Consider the following 16,947-nt stretch of genomic DNA (forward strand, 5'->3'; position numbering starts at 1 on the left):
TCAAAGATGAATGATGTGTGTTTAGAGAGGACAGCGTGTGGATGACTCGTGGCATTTTGCAGTTTAGTTTGAAGTAAATGTGTTGTGACATTCAGCGTTTAGATTAATGAGAGAGCTGTCAGACACTCTGAAGCATTAGGAGAGCTGGGAAGTTACTCAGTAGATCTACTCAAGTACTTAAGTACAATTCTGAGGTACTTGTACTTTACATTTGATGCTACTTTGTACTTCTACTCCTCTACAGTTCAGAGGTAAACTGTGTACTTCTCCTCCACTACATGTATTTAACGTCTTTAGTTACTTCACAGATGTGGATGAATGATGTGAAATCTCATCAAGTGTTAAATCAGACTNGATTTCATTTTCATCGCCGTTTGTAGTAGAGTTAGCAGGGTATTTTTATTTTAACTCTCGTCCCAAATTCGTCCCAAAATTATTTTTTATCCTCCCTGACACTATTTTTTTCGGCCCCGGGACGACGGGACGTCCTTAACCTCGAGCCCTGCCGACCATATTACGCCCAAAACAGTCGGGCATTGTTTCTGATAGCAACTTTCTGATAGGGCCGTGGGTCCACATTTCAGATATTACTTCATGTTGACCGATCAGCTCCGTTGTTCCCCCGTTTTTAGAGATTTGGGTACGGAGGAAAAGAGAGAGGGTTTATTTTCCCCGACACACCGGGGACACATATTTTTAAAAGACATAAAAAAGTGCATTTTGCATGATAGGTCTCCTTTAAACACTGCACTGAAGTTTGTGTTGGTATCTATACACTGTGTTGGAAAATACATATTATATTTAAATCCAGTAACTGTTGAATTGACCAACAAACAGCATTAGCAACCTTTTCTGAAATCTTCAATAATTAAATTGCATGTTTTTATTTTGTTAAAGATATTTTAAGATATGTATGACACTAAGTACTGCTACAATTATGGAAGTAAATGAAAGTTTATTTTTGTTTTATTTGATATATTTGAACCGAGAAATCAGCTTGAGTGTCTTCGTTACTTAACCTCTATGGCTCGTTTTTCCTTGTGATGAAAACAACAAATGTTATTTTAAGCTTTTCATTTTCTCCCAGTTGCAGGTAAGCGTCAAAAAATAAATTGTTGAGATATTGGACCTACCAGGTATCTCTCTGTGGACACGCTGACTAGGATCAGGTCGTCTCCGATGCGGACCTTCTCTCCCTCGGATCTCTGCTTGGACGCAGGGTGGATGGTCCACCAGCAGGCCTCTCCTGTTAGCATAAAGACAACAACTTTATTCATATATATATATACACGGTATATATTTGTTTTCAATTAGACAAGATACATACAATTGAGCAGGTGTATTGTCCAACACATTCATATACTTGTTATTTTAGATGGCTACTTGTTCTCTTTTGTAAAAGCGCCTGTCTTTTCTGACTTGCAAGAAAAAAAAGCATAAAACAGCCGTCATCTGAGGAACACTGGATCAGCAAATTGGTTCTGCTGGAAAATGGCTTTAAGAATTCATGTAGTTCAGATGTCAAATGTAGCACTCTAACTTTGTTTTACAGTATTTCTCCCATGGGTTTCAATTCCATCAAGAGGTTACTTGCTGAAATGGCTACGACAGAAATCTATAAAAAAAAAGCAGTAAAAAGAAAATAACTGCAAGTGGACTGTGTAAAGTGCCTGTTAGTCATACTGTACCTATCGAATCTTCTTGTAAGCCGACATCAAATGACAGCTTGTCTGTCAGAGACCTCGATGTTTTCAAACAGGTCAGGTACTAAGGAGTGAGAAATCAGTTAGTGTTAGGTCAAAGGACACTTTATTACGAGCCCAGATTGGTAGACAGCTTTTTCTATACCTTAAATTATTTCTTTTTTTTTCAAAGTAAATAGTTTAGGACTTAAAACCCATTATCAGAGTTAGCTGAAGAGGTGGTTATGTAGACAATAAACTTCACAAACTCAAATGTGTGCAGAACTGTAAAAAGCAAGCTCACAGTCTAGTAATCATGTTTTAAAAAATAAAAATAAATCCGGTTAAACAGCTTTTTCAAGAATTGGAATATTCACGAAAATGGAAATGTACCACGATCAGCCTATCATGATTGTTTTTTTAATTGCAATTCACGATAATCTCGCTAGTCGTAAGTATAAATGAACTGTAGATTACATATTTGTGTGTTTCTTACTTCAGCAGGCGTCACAAGCATTTGTTTTCAGTAACTCTTGTGTTAAATTGTGTTTTTGATACTTACCATATCGCTGAAGGAGTGGCGAAGTAGGATGGCATGACCGTAGAGCAAGGTCCGGTGTCCACCCCCCTGACCCGCCTGCAGGAAAAACACAGGAAATAGATTATTCTCTTATTCTAGCATCCTTCTCCTCTGGACCCTATCAGGTTTGACTTATCGCATCTTTAGTCCACGTTAGTAACCCCATTTCACCTGTACGTCAGATATCAAGTTACAGTAAGACTTTCCACCTGTAAGCTGCAGTTCAAAAAATTATCTTCCACTTTGGACATTCATACCAAGTGCAAGCAGGAAACAGACAAAGAAAGAGGGAGGAAAACACACAAACAATCAAACACGAACGGTGCCGCACTCATCAGACAGCTTGCCCATTCTTGTGACAAACAAGAATAATTGTGATGAATTGTGTCACAATAGAAAGTAAATGTTGGGTTAATAAAAAGAAAAGAGGAAAGAAATATTTGTTTTCTCCACGTCAGGAGATAAAGAAGAAAATTCTACTTACCCTTTTAATCAACTTCTAGCAGCAGGAGAAAAAAGAGGTACCATAAGCAGTGAGATCCAAATAATCTCTGTATCAAAAATTCTTATTAAAAGAATGTATGGACATTCAGTCACAAAGTCCCAGACCTAAATGTTGTCATTATCACATTGGGTATAAGGGGTTATAAACAAACCTTCTATTCTCACAAACTATATATTAAGTTGGCCATTATTATACTTTGTGTTTCTTTTTTCTACAAAGACTTTTTATTATCGAGTTATTGAGTACAAAAAATGTTATCTTTATAAACTTCGTTATGGAGATATTAAACAACTCATATTTGGAGAAGAGATTCCGGCCATATGGCCCGGCCCTAACTTAGTGGGTCTATTCAAACAGATTTGACTGTAATTTTATTTGACAAACAATATTTAAACTTCTCACAGAAACAGCTAGGATTGTGCCAACTAATGTGCCACCCACTGACGTTTATCCAGTTCAATACATGCAGGCTATCCTGTGTCTTTTCCAGTTGTCAGTGTTAGTTTGTGTGTTTGCTTGCGGGGTCACATTTAGTGTGACTTAAAGGGAACTCCCAACTGTCTTCTAAATTTGACACGGAAATGAATCTCTTTTGGCAACCAAGCCTCTCCCAGATGGCTTATATAAGACATACAAAAATGGAAAAAGAATTTGATCAAAAGAAAAATGGGAAGATTATCCGGCAACAGCTGGGAGCGACGGAGGGGTTACACAGAGAGAGAGAGAGAGAGAGAGAGAGAGAGAGAGAGAGAGAGAGAGAGAGCCGGCCTGTATTTCAGGCCTGGTGTCATGCTGACACATCAATGTCAGGAACTGTGACCTTTGCTTTGGTGCCCCTCCAGTTAGTGCTGTATCCTAAACAGCTTACACTGGGAGAGCAGTAGATAAACAAACAAAAACAGAAAGGTTTGTGTTGATTTTTTTGTGTGCATTTAGGGGGGGATTGGGTGTGTTAAGTAAATGGTTATGGAAAGGTTTGGTAAATGTAATTGGCTTACAGGTCTAACATGTGTGAAGTCATGCGGACAGTGCCAGTCATTATATGCATCCTATGTGTCATGACAGACTGCTCAATGGCAACACTTAGCACATTAAGCACATACTGACCTAACAAGTATTTGCATAGGATACTGTTAAAGTTAAAGCAATAAGATGTACAATTTAGCTTTAAATAGGCCTTATCAGTTGTGAACAGTTGTGCATGGCTTTGCTTGTAAGCGGAGCCCCTATCATTGGCATTAAACCGTGCTATATGGAGAAAACTTCGCCACCAGAAGACAGGTAACTGTAAACATCTTAGCAACAGTAAATGAGAATTTAATGACTTTTAACGACTGTCCACATAACTGCCAAACCAAAAATAGGTATAACAGTCTAATAATCTTTCTGTTCACTTCAAATACATCATTCAAGGTAGCTGGAAACATACTAGGAGCCTTAAACATCAAGTTCAAGCAAACACTCTTTAAAACCCTTTTCATTTCAGGGCTGTTAAATGAAGCTAGCTTACAGACAACTGGTGTAACATAGCCAACGTCCAGACATGATAGTACTAAGCAAGTCATGAGTTAGGCTAAGTGACCAACAACATTACTGTATGCGCCATTTTTGATACATCCATGGCTGGAGCTTACCTTAAAAGTCGTTTTAATTTTTCACGCCTGCTATTACCGTTAACTTTTCTTAACTACACTTCACTCACCAAAGTTACGTTAGTGGTTCTGTTGGACATTTAAATCAACGGCTATCTGTGACCTCATCACGTAAAAACGTCGTCACCTGATTTGAAATGTACCTCTCGCGGTTGACGATGCATTCAAGTTGTATCGGAATAATCGGGAAATTGTATAAAAGAGGCGGAACAACATAAAAAGTATATCTGCAGTCTCACACACTTTTGGAATTAAAGTACTAGTATTTAACCATGACATTTTCCTTAACAAATAAGTTTGCCACCTACGCTTTGAGGCCGTAACATGTGTGTTGATATCCTTTAGTAATGTTAGCGCCTGAAGATAAACAAACTTTTTGGCACACGGAAGGCCGAGCTAAAATGTATATTACGCGGAAAACGGCGGACGAAAGAAGACTAAACTTTGGGTTAATAGTAAGAAACGTTTTACTTTTTAATTCTGTACTATTGCATAATTATGCTTTTTTTGCTCAAATGTCAGGATGTTACCACTGCTGTCCATCTACAGTAGCCTTCAGTGATTCTAGATCAGGTGGAAACGTTTGTTATCAAATACATACAGTGGATAAATATCTTTGGGTTATAGTCAATTGTAGCAAAACTACCAAAGCAATCACATTTACAGTAGGTCTAATACACTCACACAAAAATGTAGTTTATACTTTATGAAACACTTAACTAGTTCTAAACGATTGTCAATCATTGATTTATTTTTTCGGTTATTCATTTAGAAACTGTGTTATGGGCCGGTGTAAAATTAAAACATATGGATGATTTTGCTGGCTGTGTATTAATACCTGATATTGAGCCAATATCCTGAACACTGCCTGCTTGGTGTTATAATAATAAAACAGAGTGTGTGCTTTCTCGTAGCTTAAGCCTTACACAGCCATTATACTATAGCATGACTAAGTAATTAACTTAAATGTTCACTTCATATAAATCGCTTGTCTTATATGGAACAGCCTGAGGATAGGAAATAGCACACTAATCACTTTTTCAATGCTGTCATGAAGGGATTAATGCCAAACTCATTTGCTAAGTACCATCTGATATATCGATTCTAATGTACATAAGCACTGCCCTGTCCTTCAAACTATTTGGGTAATGAGAGAGTAATTGTGCTTCATGTGCTTTATTATTTACTTTATACCAGTCCATCAAAAAATATGATGTACACTGTGATGTGTATTATGTGAAAGTTAAGAGAAGAAAAACACAAGTTGAGGATGTAAAGAAAAATAGATTAAAACTGAAGTGCGACTTGAATAAACCTCGAATTATATATAAACAGCTTTGCTCAAAAAAAGTGAAACAATCAGGACATTAACTTGTTTAAAATCCCTTAATATTAATTGATGTTAGAGAACAAACCCAGAGAAAACAGTGCAGCACACCAAAACCACAAGAGTGAGTTTTTTCTGCCAACGTGTGGGTTTTCAGATCCTTCAACTTAAATTCAGTAAATTAGATAAATAAGGGAGCTCACCACTACCTTTGGTAAGCAACATGTATGCATGTATCTTTTAACAGCTCAAATACTGTAAGCTGCATACTAAAACTTGAATCTTATTGCATTGGAAGCAAAAAAATAATAAGGATGAATAGCTTAAGCAAATGAAAAGCCAGCACTTTCAAATTAAAGTGCTTACACACTTTACACAGAGCAGTCTTCAGAGACCAGGCAAAACATTTGACTCCTGTGTACAACGTGAGAGCACCAACGGATGTCTATTTCAAGATTGCCATCATTTTAAGTTTGGAGATATCTGTGACGAGCCAATTGATTGTGTCTCGCACTCTGGCCCAGAAGTTATGCTAAAAGGAAAGTAATTTACAATCCAGAAGAAGTACACAGAAATAAATGTGTTTTAATATCCATCTTCACAATATGTGCTGAGGTGGAAAAAATGAAATGTACCACCATTAGCTTAATATCTCCTAACACTGCAGTACCTGCCACCGCAGTTTAAACTAAATGCAGTTCCAGCTATAAATGAACATTTTATGGCAATCGAGAAATGGTCGTCACTTTAAATGAAAGTGCCGGAAATTCAACCCTTTCGTTTGGCAGTCTGTCATGCACCCTGACAACGTGATGGATGAACAAACTGATGGACCTACCCATTTTTCATGGTCAGCACTCTAGTAACAAAAAAATACAAATGAAAATAACTTGTTATCGGGTTGCATGGCAGTCAATTACGCAAATGTGAGAGCAACAATGGAGAGAAATGGGCCGTTGCAGTGGAAAGGATAGTGGATGCTGATTTATTAGCCTTACCAGCAGATTGTGTATTCTGGCCAACATCATGTTGTCTTGCCAAACAAGGCCAGCCAACAATGTTGCATTGTTAAGCACAAAACAAATCTGCTACCCAGGCTAATAACAACGTAGGCCTGATTCACCAGTAGGGACGACCCAAGCGGTACACACAAAATAAGACACTTAAAGAACCATTTGTGCCAGAAAGCGACATGAAGGAAGAGTGGTAGCATGCAGCACAACACACAATTTTGGCTAGCTTGCATTCATATTTAGGATTTGATACTTAATCTTCAAAATATCATGTTGTGTTGTGCTCAGGTTTCTCTGATTGCTGCAGCTGTCTGGCACAATGACTAATGCAAACAGTGTTGTCATCTCTGTTCCTATTTAGTAGCAAAACATATTAAATAGGCTCATCAATTTGGGAACTTCCCGAAAAATACACACTTTGTTATTAATAGGGGAAAAAAAGATCACTATAAAGAATTGTCTTGTATATCGTGGTTTGTTGTTCCAAATTAAATGCTGGGATGTAAATTAAAATATAGCACTGTTTTCTCTTTGCTTTTCCCAAAACATTAGCATTTCATCCAAACGTGTGATGCCATCCCTTCCCATGTCTTTACCCCTTCTCTGGATCGAGGATGGGTGGGTGATGAGATTAAACGACACGTGAAATGACTTTGTTTGAGCGCAGCATCATGAAAGAATATGAACATACGACGGGGGTTAACAGACTGAATGTAGACCAGCAAGCTTCATTGCCCGTCGATGAAAACTCCATGGCACCACAGAGCCCGATCAAAGATTACTTACCGTTTCTAATAAACATGCCAAGTGAGATGGAGTGGAGCCGGAGGACTGTTAAGTGTAAATCAAGAGGAGAAAGGAGGCTGTGGATGCAGAAGTGCACTAACAGATCATTGCCCTCCTTTCTTTGACCCCTGACGGCCTTTCATTATCATTGCCTTCTGAACAGGAGAGTGTTACAGAGAATGAAAAGAGACAGTTTCTATTTAGAATTCAATATCAGTTCTTGGTGTTGAAGTAGTTCAGAGTATTGCTAGATTGGGTCCGTCTGCTTTGCCTTTGGGATTTAATCCAACCAACCATCAAAGTAAAATGCCCGAAAAGTAGTAACATTTAGTCTATGCATAAATAATCACACTGTCATATTTTATACAAACATCTTTTTCTGTCTAAACATGTTCTCACACATCTGATCATCAGCATCTGATGTGACATTTTCATTAGGTGCTTTTCTCACTATGGGAAAGTAGGTCATCAAATACGGCCAAACCTGAAATCCTGAAAACCTGACAGCATTTGAATGCATCATTTTGGGGACAATAGAAAAACGACCGGGGCTGGACTTGGTTGTGATAAAGTGGCTTCAAAAGGTCTCTGAAGTATTTCCAATCAGGTCAGTTTACAGTATTTGAACTGAGACCACTATGAACAGATTTGGTGCATTTGTATTTCCAGTACTATGACGCTTTAACAGGCAGTGGATTTCTTTTCAAGTTTACACAGTAAATATCCTAGTATGTCAACTGGAAAACAGATAATTATTCGTTTACACTCACTCAGACCACAGTGCATATAAAAAGCAGAAATAAATTATGAGACTTGCTCACTGAAACCTAAAAAAATAACTCACGGGTATTTTCGACCAAGTGCTACTGATAGACTACAGATTTATTTGTGTACGTGTTTGTGTATGTAAGTGTACAGTGTGTTGTGTAAGATCGATATCAGACGATGGTAGTACTCACCCCTTCACTGTTCGGCCCAGTCTTAGCCAGCATCTCCTGCAGAGCCCGCACCGACAGGGCCTGCTCCAACACAAAGTTACACACACACAGGTCTGGAGGAACATACTGCGGGGGGGAAGGAAGAAAGGAGAGAGGGGGGGAGGGAAGGAAACATTAGTTGAAGAGGCATTGACGGTGGCAGTTTTTTCATAAGAAACAGACTCCACTCCTGGATACATAATCAATGTGCCAGGAGTTTCTATTCTCCAGACTGTTTTGTTTCTCTTTTATGTTCCCAGTATAGCCTCAAGCATTTGTTACTGCAACCAACATTCCTGATCCTCAGAGCTCAGATTTATTGACATGTCATACATAACAGGAAACTTGAGGCAAACTTGATATGCTTTTCAAATGTTAAAGAACTCTTAGCTGCATCATTTTTAGAAATATATCAATTCATTTGTAATGCTTATTGACACTGTAAAAGTCGTCACACATGGTATCCATTTAGTTTGATGGACTGTAACGTGCAGGCTGTGACTTAAATAAAAATGCAGTGGCAATCTAAAGAGGCTCTAAACAGATGCTTGTCATGACACGTCAAATTGATTTATATTCAAACAGTTTTGGAAACAAACTTTTGACAACAACGGAAAAATATTTAGAATCTAATTTAACAAAACTGGCTGAGGTTGTGGGAAACATTGCCTTTAATTTTGGTGCCGATATAGACATTTTTCTACCTTTTATAGCTCATGTACGCTGGGATCTGTCTGAAAATTTCACTTTCATTCTGGTCAAATTAATGCTAGATATACAAATTCTTATTCATTTGTTTCTATTAATCTTCATGCATCTTAAAGAAATTAAACTCAATTGATCTGATAACAGAAATATGCAGTTCTGATATTTCCACAGCAGTAATTGGCTTCTAAATTAGTTGCAGGCACTGATCTGAGACCAGAGACAAACTGAATTACTACTCAGTGAGGAATAGTGCTTGTAAATTATTCTGATGATTTGCAACTTTCTTTGCAATCCCAGTGTGTTGCTAAAGAGTGACTGGGGATTATAAGGAGGGGTGTCAAAAGGTGTACAGCATGCAGGTGCAATGACCAATTATTATGTAGGCTAGTGTTTATTCCTCAGCACAATGTGTTTTGTTTCATGCTTTAGATTTCTCTTCATCATCCTATTTAGTTTATAAACTTTAAATACATGCTGCCAGAAAAGTCCAGTCAAAGTGCAAATGCAAAACAAGGCAATTGAATAATGGAAATGGAGCATTTGAGATTACATAAAATATGTAAATAACACTTGAATCTACTTGTCAAAGTATGAAAAACGTATTTACCTTGTGATGTGCTAGATGGCACTGTTGATTCACATTATACTGACATGACATGTAATCAGTTCCTATCCCTACTCTCATTTGCTTCTATATTACTATTTTTATTAATTACACTAATCTTTCACAACAATAGCCAGCTTTACGCAACATGCTATCCATCTGTCCCCAACACAGAAGTGATTTAAAGGTGTTTGGCACTTGCCCTGACTCAGTATTACACCCGGCTGACCCCTGACCTCTGCAGTGAAGTGAGAAATGTGAGCAGAGGGGAGGGCTGCTGGGTGATAATGAGGATGGCGCTGCTCTGTAACTCAACGCAAACATGCATGGAACCTCCAACACCGCTTTGCAGTGTCCAGATCTGTGAGCCTGCACTGCACACAAATGTTTTCTACTCAGATAATCATAATTTAATTACATTTACAACCACAAAAGAGGTTTCCAATGTCAACAAATCTAAGACAAAGTGTAGAAAAATACATTTTTCATAGGCAAGCTAGCCCAATATTTAGTCATCTCTCCACAAAACTTAAAACTGGGTTATTTGAAAATGTTCTTTTGCAAGAAGCTGCAACATGACATGACACACCTGTGGTGTCATAAGAGCTTTCACAGTGATAACTCGCAACCCGCTACAGATCTGACACGCTTATGAATTATTCACCGCCCGCCAATATCCCAATTATCATACTTCTTCCTGATGGGCAGACACGCTGAACATTCTCGCTTGTCTGGGAACAGAAGAGTCTCAACGGTCGCAGCGACCTTTACTACAGGGAGTTTAAGACAATAATATCAGCCGTGAAAATGAGCAAAGTGATCCTTCAGAAGATCAAGCAGTATTTAATAATCCAGAGTCTTGCATCATGTGAGTTAGTGAAAATAGATTACTAGTGTTGTAAATCCCATTAACCTCTTCTTGTTCCCAAACTAAAGCATGCAATATAATATGAGCCCTTTTTTTAATGTTAGAGTTAAAGGATATAATTATTGTGAAAATTATGAATAAAGAATGCTGGTGTATACAAGTCTGGCATAAATCTTCTGTCAGAAAGATTGCGGCAATCCAGGGGGTGTAGATATCCAAACTGTATTTGTTCACAGGAGTTATGGTATTACAGGATGTTCGTTTGTTATGTTGTGTTGTGTTGTGTTGTGGTTATAGTTTCATACACGCTCAACACGGAACACACAACGACCCGTTCACTCGCTGAAAGTCTGTTTATGACCGGTCGCGCGCTGTGTGAGGGGTGCGTCGGGTAACTATCTCTGGATTGTCTGGGGGGCGTCCCAAAGCAGGGAAGTTTGCACAATTATGATCCTTTGGGTTATTTCATTAAATGTATTGACATTAGACACCTCAAAAGTTCAAAAGCAGAACAATTATAATCTGCGCAAAAACAATAGCCTTCCTCACACTTCATGCTAGGACACCAATTATTCATTTGTGTGTACTGTACTTATGTGTTATACTGCATACACTGGCATTAATGTGAACTTCCTATACGTTAAAGGAAGAGGATTCATTTTATTCTAAGATTGTATTTTCCCTCCTGAATATTCACATTTTTGAATAAGAGGTGCCGCGGGCTACAGGGTGTCCGCGGGGTCTTAAAAAGTATTAAACGGCATCTTCGAAGGTATTACATTTTGTAGCTTGTTTTCAATAAGTATATAAATTGTCCAAAGAGGTTGTATTCTACAGTGTGCCTGAATGTAATCATTGCGTAGGTCTGTAGTGTGATTCTGTGTAGTTTATTTATGGCATCCCGTTGGATTTGACGTCATCTGAAGGACATCGCACGCTCACTGTTTGATAGCGCGCGAAGGTCCGTTTACGCCGGTTGTCAAACAACATCGTTATGGGGAAATGCAAGTTTGCGTCCAAATGGTTGGAAGATAAGGAGGAAGGACAATCAATACTGTAGTAAATGTGTCGCCAATGTAACCGGTTAAAACTTGAAGTGGCGATGAGGTCTTAAAATGTATGGAAAGGGTCTTAAAAAAAGGTCTTAAAAGGGATTACATTTGACTTCAGGATTCCTGCATATAGTACCCTGCTACTAATGGTTTGACTTTGAATATGGAGACAATAAAATCAATATATGGAGCAACTGAGAAAATGGCCTCAGATCTCTTCTTTAAATCAGATCCAATTCACTAATGCTTCAATTTGTCTGCTCTTGGTTGATTGCACTTATTGTAAGTCGCTGAAAGCATCAGCTTAATGAAATGTAATGATCACATTCACTCTGGCCTTATTTCTCCCTCGCAGCAGCAGCAGGAAGGCAGGATTCGAAAGAGTCAGTCTGGGAAATGAGGTGTCAACACCTGAGATCCGCCAGCAGATGACAGCCCCTCCCATCCTGCCGACCTCCCCTCCCCCTTTACACTCCCACATTTCACACCTAAGGAGGCCTGGAGCATTGTCACCGGTACCCAAGGTGAGAGGAGACAGGTGTGTGTGATGCGCTGCCTACAACTACACAAGTGTTCCCCTCCGACTCAACAACTGTTCCAGGATCAGCAGAAATGACTCCCCAAGTCTTTCTGCTCAGTGGCTAAATTAAATCAGGCTTTACACGATATGCACAGCTCAAAAACATCCTGGCATTAGAGGGTTTCATTTGTGATCATGTGATTATCGCTCGTTAAGTGTTGAGCCGAAAATAAAACATCATTTGTTTACATATGTAAGATGCATTTAGTATCCCACGTAGATCCGCGCTACTGACTGACAGCATCACTGCAAATGTTGTGACTAATGGTGCAAGCAACAATTGTGTTTCTATTAAGAGGCATATTCTCCAGAGCCAACACGATCTGCTTCATTTCAACGTGTCATTTTTTGTAATGACCATGCAGTAAGTGTTGTCGAAGGGAAAATTAATGAGACGTGTAACAGATTACTGACAGCTCTGTTACAACGCCACAGGCAGCTAAATGCTAATTTTGAAAAACTCTTAAAGGAAACTTCTCTATTTTAAAACAATAGTGGTCAAAAACATAGACTAGGGTGCACCGGTGCAGAAACAAGTAAATGATACATAACCGACCCCTGTCATGTTTTAGCGTTTCTGGCCAAGCTGGAACTGAACCTGGATCACTGAAATGGTTGTTTTGTTTTGATCAAAGTAGCTTTATTTTTGCACCATAGGTCTCTCTACTTCTTCCCTATTCTTTGACAGAAAAGCTCATCTCATTAAGAGTAGGTGGAAGTTTATAAAACTTTAAACCTGGAAACAAGTTAGCATTTCTTGCACTTTTGGTTATCTCGCCTTGAAGTCATTGCGGTTTTTTTAATAGATTTTTGGATGCATAAAAAAAAGGTCTGTGGTTGACAAAAGCTTAAGAGATTTGAAGGTTTTGTTTTACGAGATAAATACATCTGTAAATACCCTACTTGTGAAATGTGAGGCTCGTACATGTCCTAGAAAAGGCGCTTGCTTACTAGTTGTGCTAACGAGTGGTTATATGAGATTACTAAATGTCATCACGCCAAACACGAAAACTCACCTACGTAGCGAAGTCATGCAAACAAGGTTTAAAGGTCCCCTATTATACATTTTTTCATCAATATATTATAGGTCTCAGATATATACAAACATGTCTCTGAAGTGTTTGGCTCCAAACACCAAACAGATAATTGCAGCATTACCCATAATCCCCTCTGTTTCAGCCCTGTTTCAAAAGTGCTGATTCTCTGTCTGTTACTTTAGATGAAAAATAAGGAGCCCCTCCCCACGCCCCTCTGAGAGCGATTTGGTTAAAAAGAACTCAATGGTGCTCTAGGAGGAGATTCAGGTGATAAGGGGGGGGGTGCTACCTTGGTTGGTGATTGGCTAATGGTTACACAAGCCAACAAGCCAAAACATCGTTATGACATCATAAAGTGGCCAAAATCGGATCAGCTCATTTTCAGACAGGTTTTTATAGAAATGGATCAGGACAAAAAGAGAGAGAATCTTTGTTCCTGAAACTTTCAGAATCTCTTTACACAGAGGGGACACATGCTGATGTAGAAGAGGCATGAACAAGTGGATTTTGTATAATAGGTGACCTTTAATTAATTTTTTTTGCATGAAAATGGTGGTTAGTTTCATCAAAAGTAATTTCCGAAACAGATTTCTCAAGTACTGCATCAGGTTAAAGGTCATGCATTGCTGTGTAGCTGCTATAGCTGCTTGTTTCATCCCAAACTGCTACAGACGTCCTATTTTCTCCTAATATCCAAAGCACAAAATGGGGCCATTTGCAATCCTCACCTTAGCTTCTGAAGTGGATTCCAGATAACACACACGGTTTCCCAGTCCCTCGGCAGCCAGGCAAAACTTGCGATGCTCCTTCTGGATGGTGGCCACACACTGGAGCACCACCTCATCATCCTGCCAGAGGAAAGAGAGGCGTTAGAGACAAACATGTTGTGACAGTGACCTAAACAAGATGGGGCAAGATAGAAACATATCTAGATTGGCTCAGTTTTGTTGCCTCTCATGCAAGCCTCACTTTAAGTTTTCAAATTGACACGTAGATATACATTTTATCAGTGCGGCTGTGGCTCAGTGGATAGAGTGCTGGACTTTGAATCAGGGGGTAGCAAGTTTGAGTCCCACTGCAGTCAGCATGTCGTTGTGTCCCTGAGACACTTCACCCCAAATTGCTCCTGTGGGGATTGTCCACAGTACTGAATGTATGTAATGTATGACATGTAATGCTGCACGTGAGGCTTTCTGATTAAAAGAGGCATTCAAAAAACAACTTATGGTATAGAATGGAGGCTGATCCATTTCAACAAAAAAAGTCTAGCGTTGAAACACATTTCTTTTAATCTTATATAATATAAAAAGTCCTTTATCCATAATAATTTGTCATGTGTTGGTTAAGAACATCTGTGCATTGTCAATGGGGTAAAATGAAGTATCTTGTTGTCAACTTTGAAGAGAAAACCAATTCAGCAGTAGAAACGAAAAGAACAAACCCTATATAGATCAGCAGCATTGAGGAATATCATTTCTAAACCTGTTACTCAGTCTTTGTTATCTCCGTGGGAGAGAGGAAACCCTCGATTCAAATCATCCAATAAACCAACATCTGTATCTGTCAGGGTCGAGAGGGTCGGCTCTATTTGGCAACACAGATATCGATGTGTTGTGTGTGTGTGTGTGTGTGTGTGTGTGTGTGTGTGTGTGTGTGTGTGTGTGTGTGTGTGTGTGTGTGTGTGTGTGTGTGTGTGTGTGTGTGTGTGTGTGTGTGTGTGTGTGTGTGTGTCTCCCCTGCCAGCTACCGTCCCACACTAATCTGAGCTGATGGTTGCCATGGTTCTGGCTCCCACCGCCTTCACAGCAGTATTAATTCAATAGATTTAGATACAGGCTGCAGAGAAACCAGGAGGGAGATAACAGAGCCTGACAGCATTTCAAAACAATGGCACTCTGGAACCAAAACTAGAAGACGTAATGTGATACTGATAGAAAATAAAAGTCACCCTGCATGGTCAGAATATTGTGTGAAGAAAAGCATAATATGAAGGATTTTTTTCTGGGGTGTTTTTAATACTGCAGACGTTTTTTTAAACTTCATTTGAAAGCATACAGTCTCCTGTTACGAACGATAAATGAGAGCATTTGTAATTTCACACTGCTGTAGAGATGGAAATGAAATGAAAACAAAGAGAAAAGGGTGTCTTGCAAAATCCAGAACAATTTTCCGATTTCTCGTCTCTTCCGGCATATGCAAAAGTTCAAACAGACATTGTAAGAAGCCTAAACATAATCTCTTTTTGGTTTGTATTTAGAGTGAACATTACAATCATGCATTGGAAGCATCACTAATTAGATTTAATAGATACTGTAAGATCAGACAGTCTTCTTCCTGAACAGTAAAACACATTCATTTCACAAACAGAGCAGTAAGAAGAATTTTTTTTAAATGAATTTATTTTCTTATCTTATAACATGTCTTTCCCTTAGTAAAACAAAATAAAGGAACAATAATATATTGTACAAATTAAGTCATTCCTACTTCAGAGATGTGATCGATATTATTCCACAGAAACACTTAGCTCTGTAACTGAAATTGACAAAAAGCTACATTATGTTGAAAGGGGATTTATACAGCAGCTAATTAGTGCAGAAGCTCATTAAAGCATATCCACAAAAAGGCAGTATTGACAACCTCACAAAATAAAATCTGTCTTCAAGCACTTTCAATACTGACGCACAGTGGAGGTAAATGTCACAGGGAAGTGAAAGAGAGCCGATTTGGCACCAAAAGTCCCCGACCATCAGCGTTTTAAATACCCAGAATCCAACTCTGGGCTTCAGGGAGGTAATTACAGAAAGCAGAAAGCATCAATGTTGGCTCAGAGACACCGCTGCAGCTCTCCTGGTAGAGTTGTGATGGAGGAAACACAGCTTGTTGTCTCAGTCTGACAGACGGAGACACTCAATATCTCCACGGGTTGACCGAAGACTTGTCACCTCTTTAAAATCGAGTAAATGCACCTCTTTCTTTTCAGATGTTTGGAATTGTGGTGGCCTTAGGAAACCAGCGGGGCCTGGCACCGTTAGTGTTGTGCTTCATCTACGAGTGTGTGTCTTTTTAAAGGCTTATGAATGTGCCAACAGGCTGGGTCAGATTACTTTAAAAAATAGTCAGTCAGTAATCAAGTACGTAGAAATTACATTCAATAAGAAAATACGTATTTAAATACTTTTGGATTTCTTTAATATCCAAGAAAAATAGTGCACTTTTATAGAAAGAAGTGGACGCGACCGAAGTTACACAAATATATTTTTCTTGAACATGTCAAAAACAAACTGTACCTATATGTACCATATCTGTATCTACCATAATTAATCAAATAAAAAGGCTATAAATATCAAATCATCTTAAGATCTCAACTTGTTTTGTCACCATGAACACAACTGGCTAACAGAGTTGCAAATCACTTTGATATACAGTAAGAGATATCGGGCATTTATAATTAGTCAAATCAAACGATCAGGATTTCATAAAAAACATGTTTTAGAATTGAATAATTACGAAATTGTTATACTAATGTAATGATAGCGTTTACTGTCAGAAAAATCTTCAGCAGCAGTTAGATCTAGC

The 16,947-nt window shown here is 38.6% G+C and overlaps 1 protein-coding gene across 1 annotated transcript in view; it reads right to left on the reverse strand.

The window, feature by feature from the left end:
* Nucleotides 1–16,947, reverse strand: part of LOC104965491 (ryanodine receptor 3-like) — a 39,165-nt gene that overhangs the window by 13,857 nt on the left and 8,361 nt on the right. The window contains exons 2-7 of the mRNA XM_010794443.1: nt 14,100–14,219; nt 8,505–8,609; nt 2,747–2,758; nt 2,245–2,319; nt 1,689–1,767; nt 1,134–1,246 (exon numbers count right to left, since the gene is read on the reverse strand). Coding sequence (XP_010792745.1) covers nt 1,134–1,246; nt 1,689–1,767; nt 2,245–2,319; nt 2,747–2,758; nt 8,505–8,609; nt 14,100–14,219 — 504 coding nt within the window. The remainder of the gene's footprint in view (nt 1–1,133; nt 1,247–1,688; nt 1,768–2,244; nt 2,320–2,746; nt 2,759–8,504; nt 8,610–14,099; nt 14,220–16,947) is intronic.

This window comes from Notothenia coriiceps, unplaced genomic scaffold (assembly GCF_000735185.1).
Source record: "Notothenia coriiceps isolate Sejong01 unplaced genomic scaffold, NC01 NC01_scaffold00037244, whole genome shotgun sequence".
Taxonomy (NCBI): domain Eukaryota; kingdom Metazoa; phylum Chordata; class Actinopteri; order Perciformes; family Nototheniidae; genus Notothenia; species Notothenia coriiceps.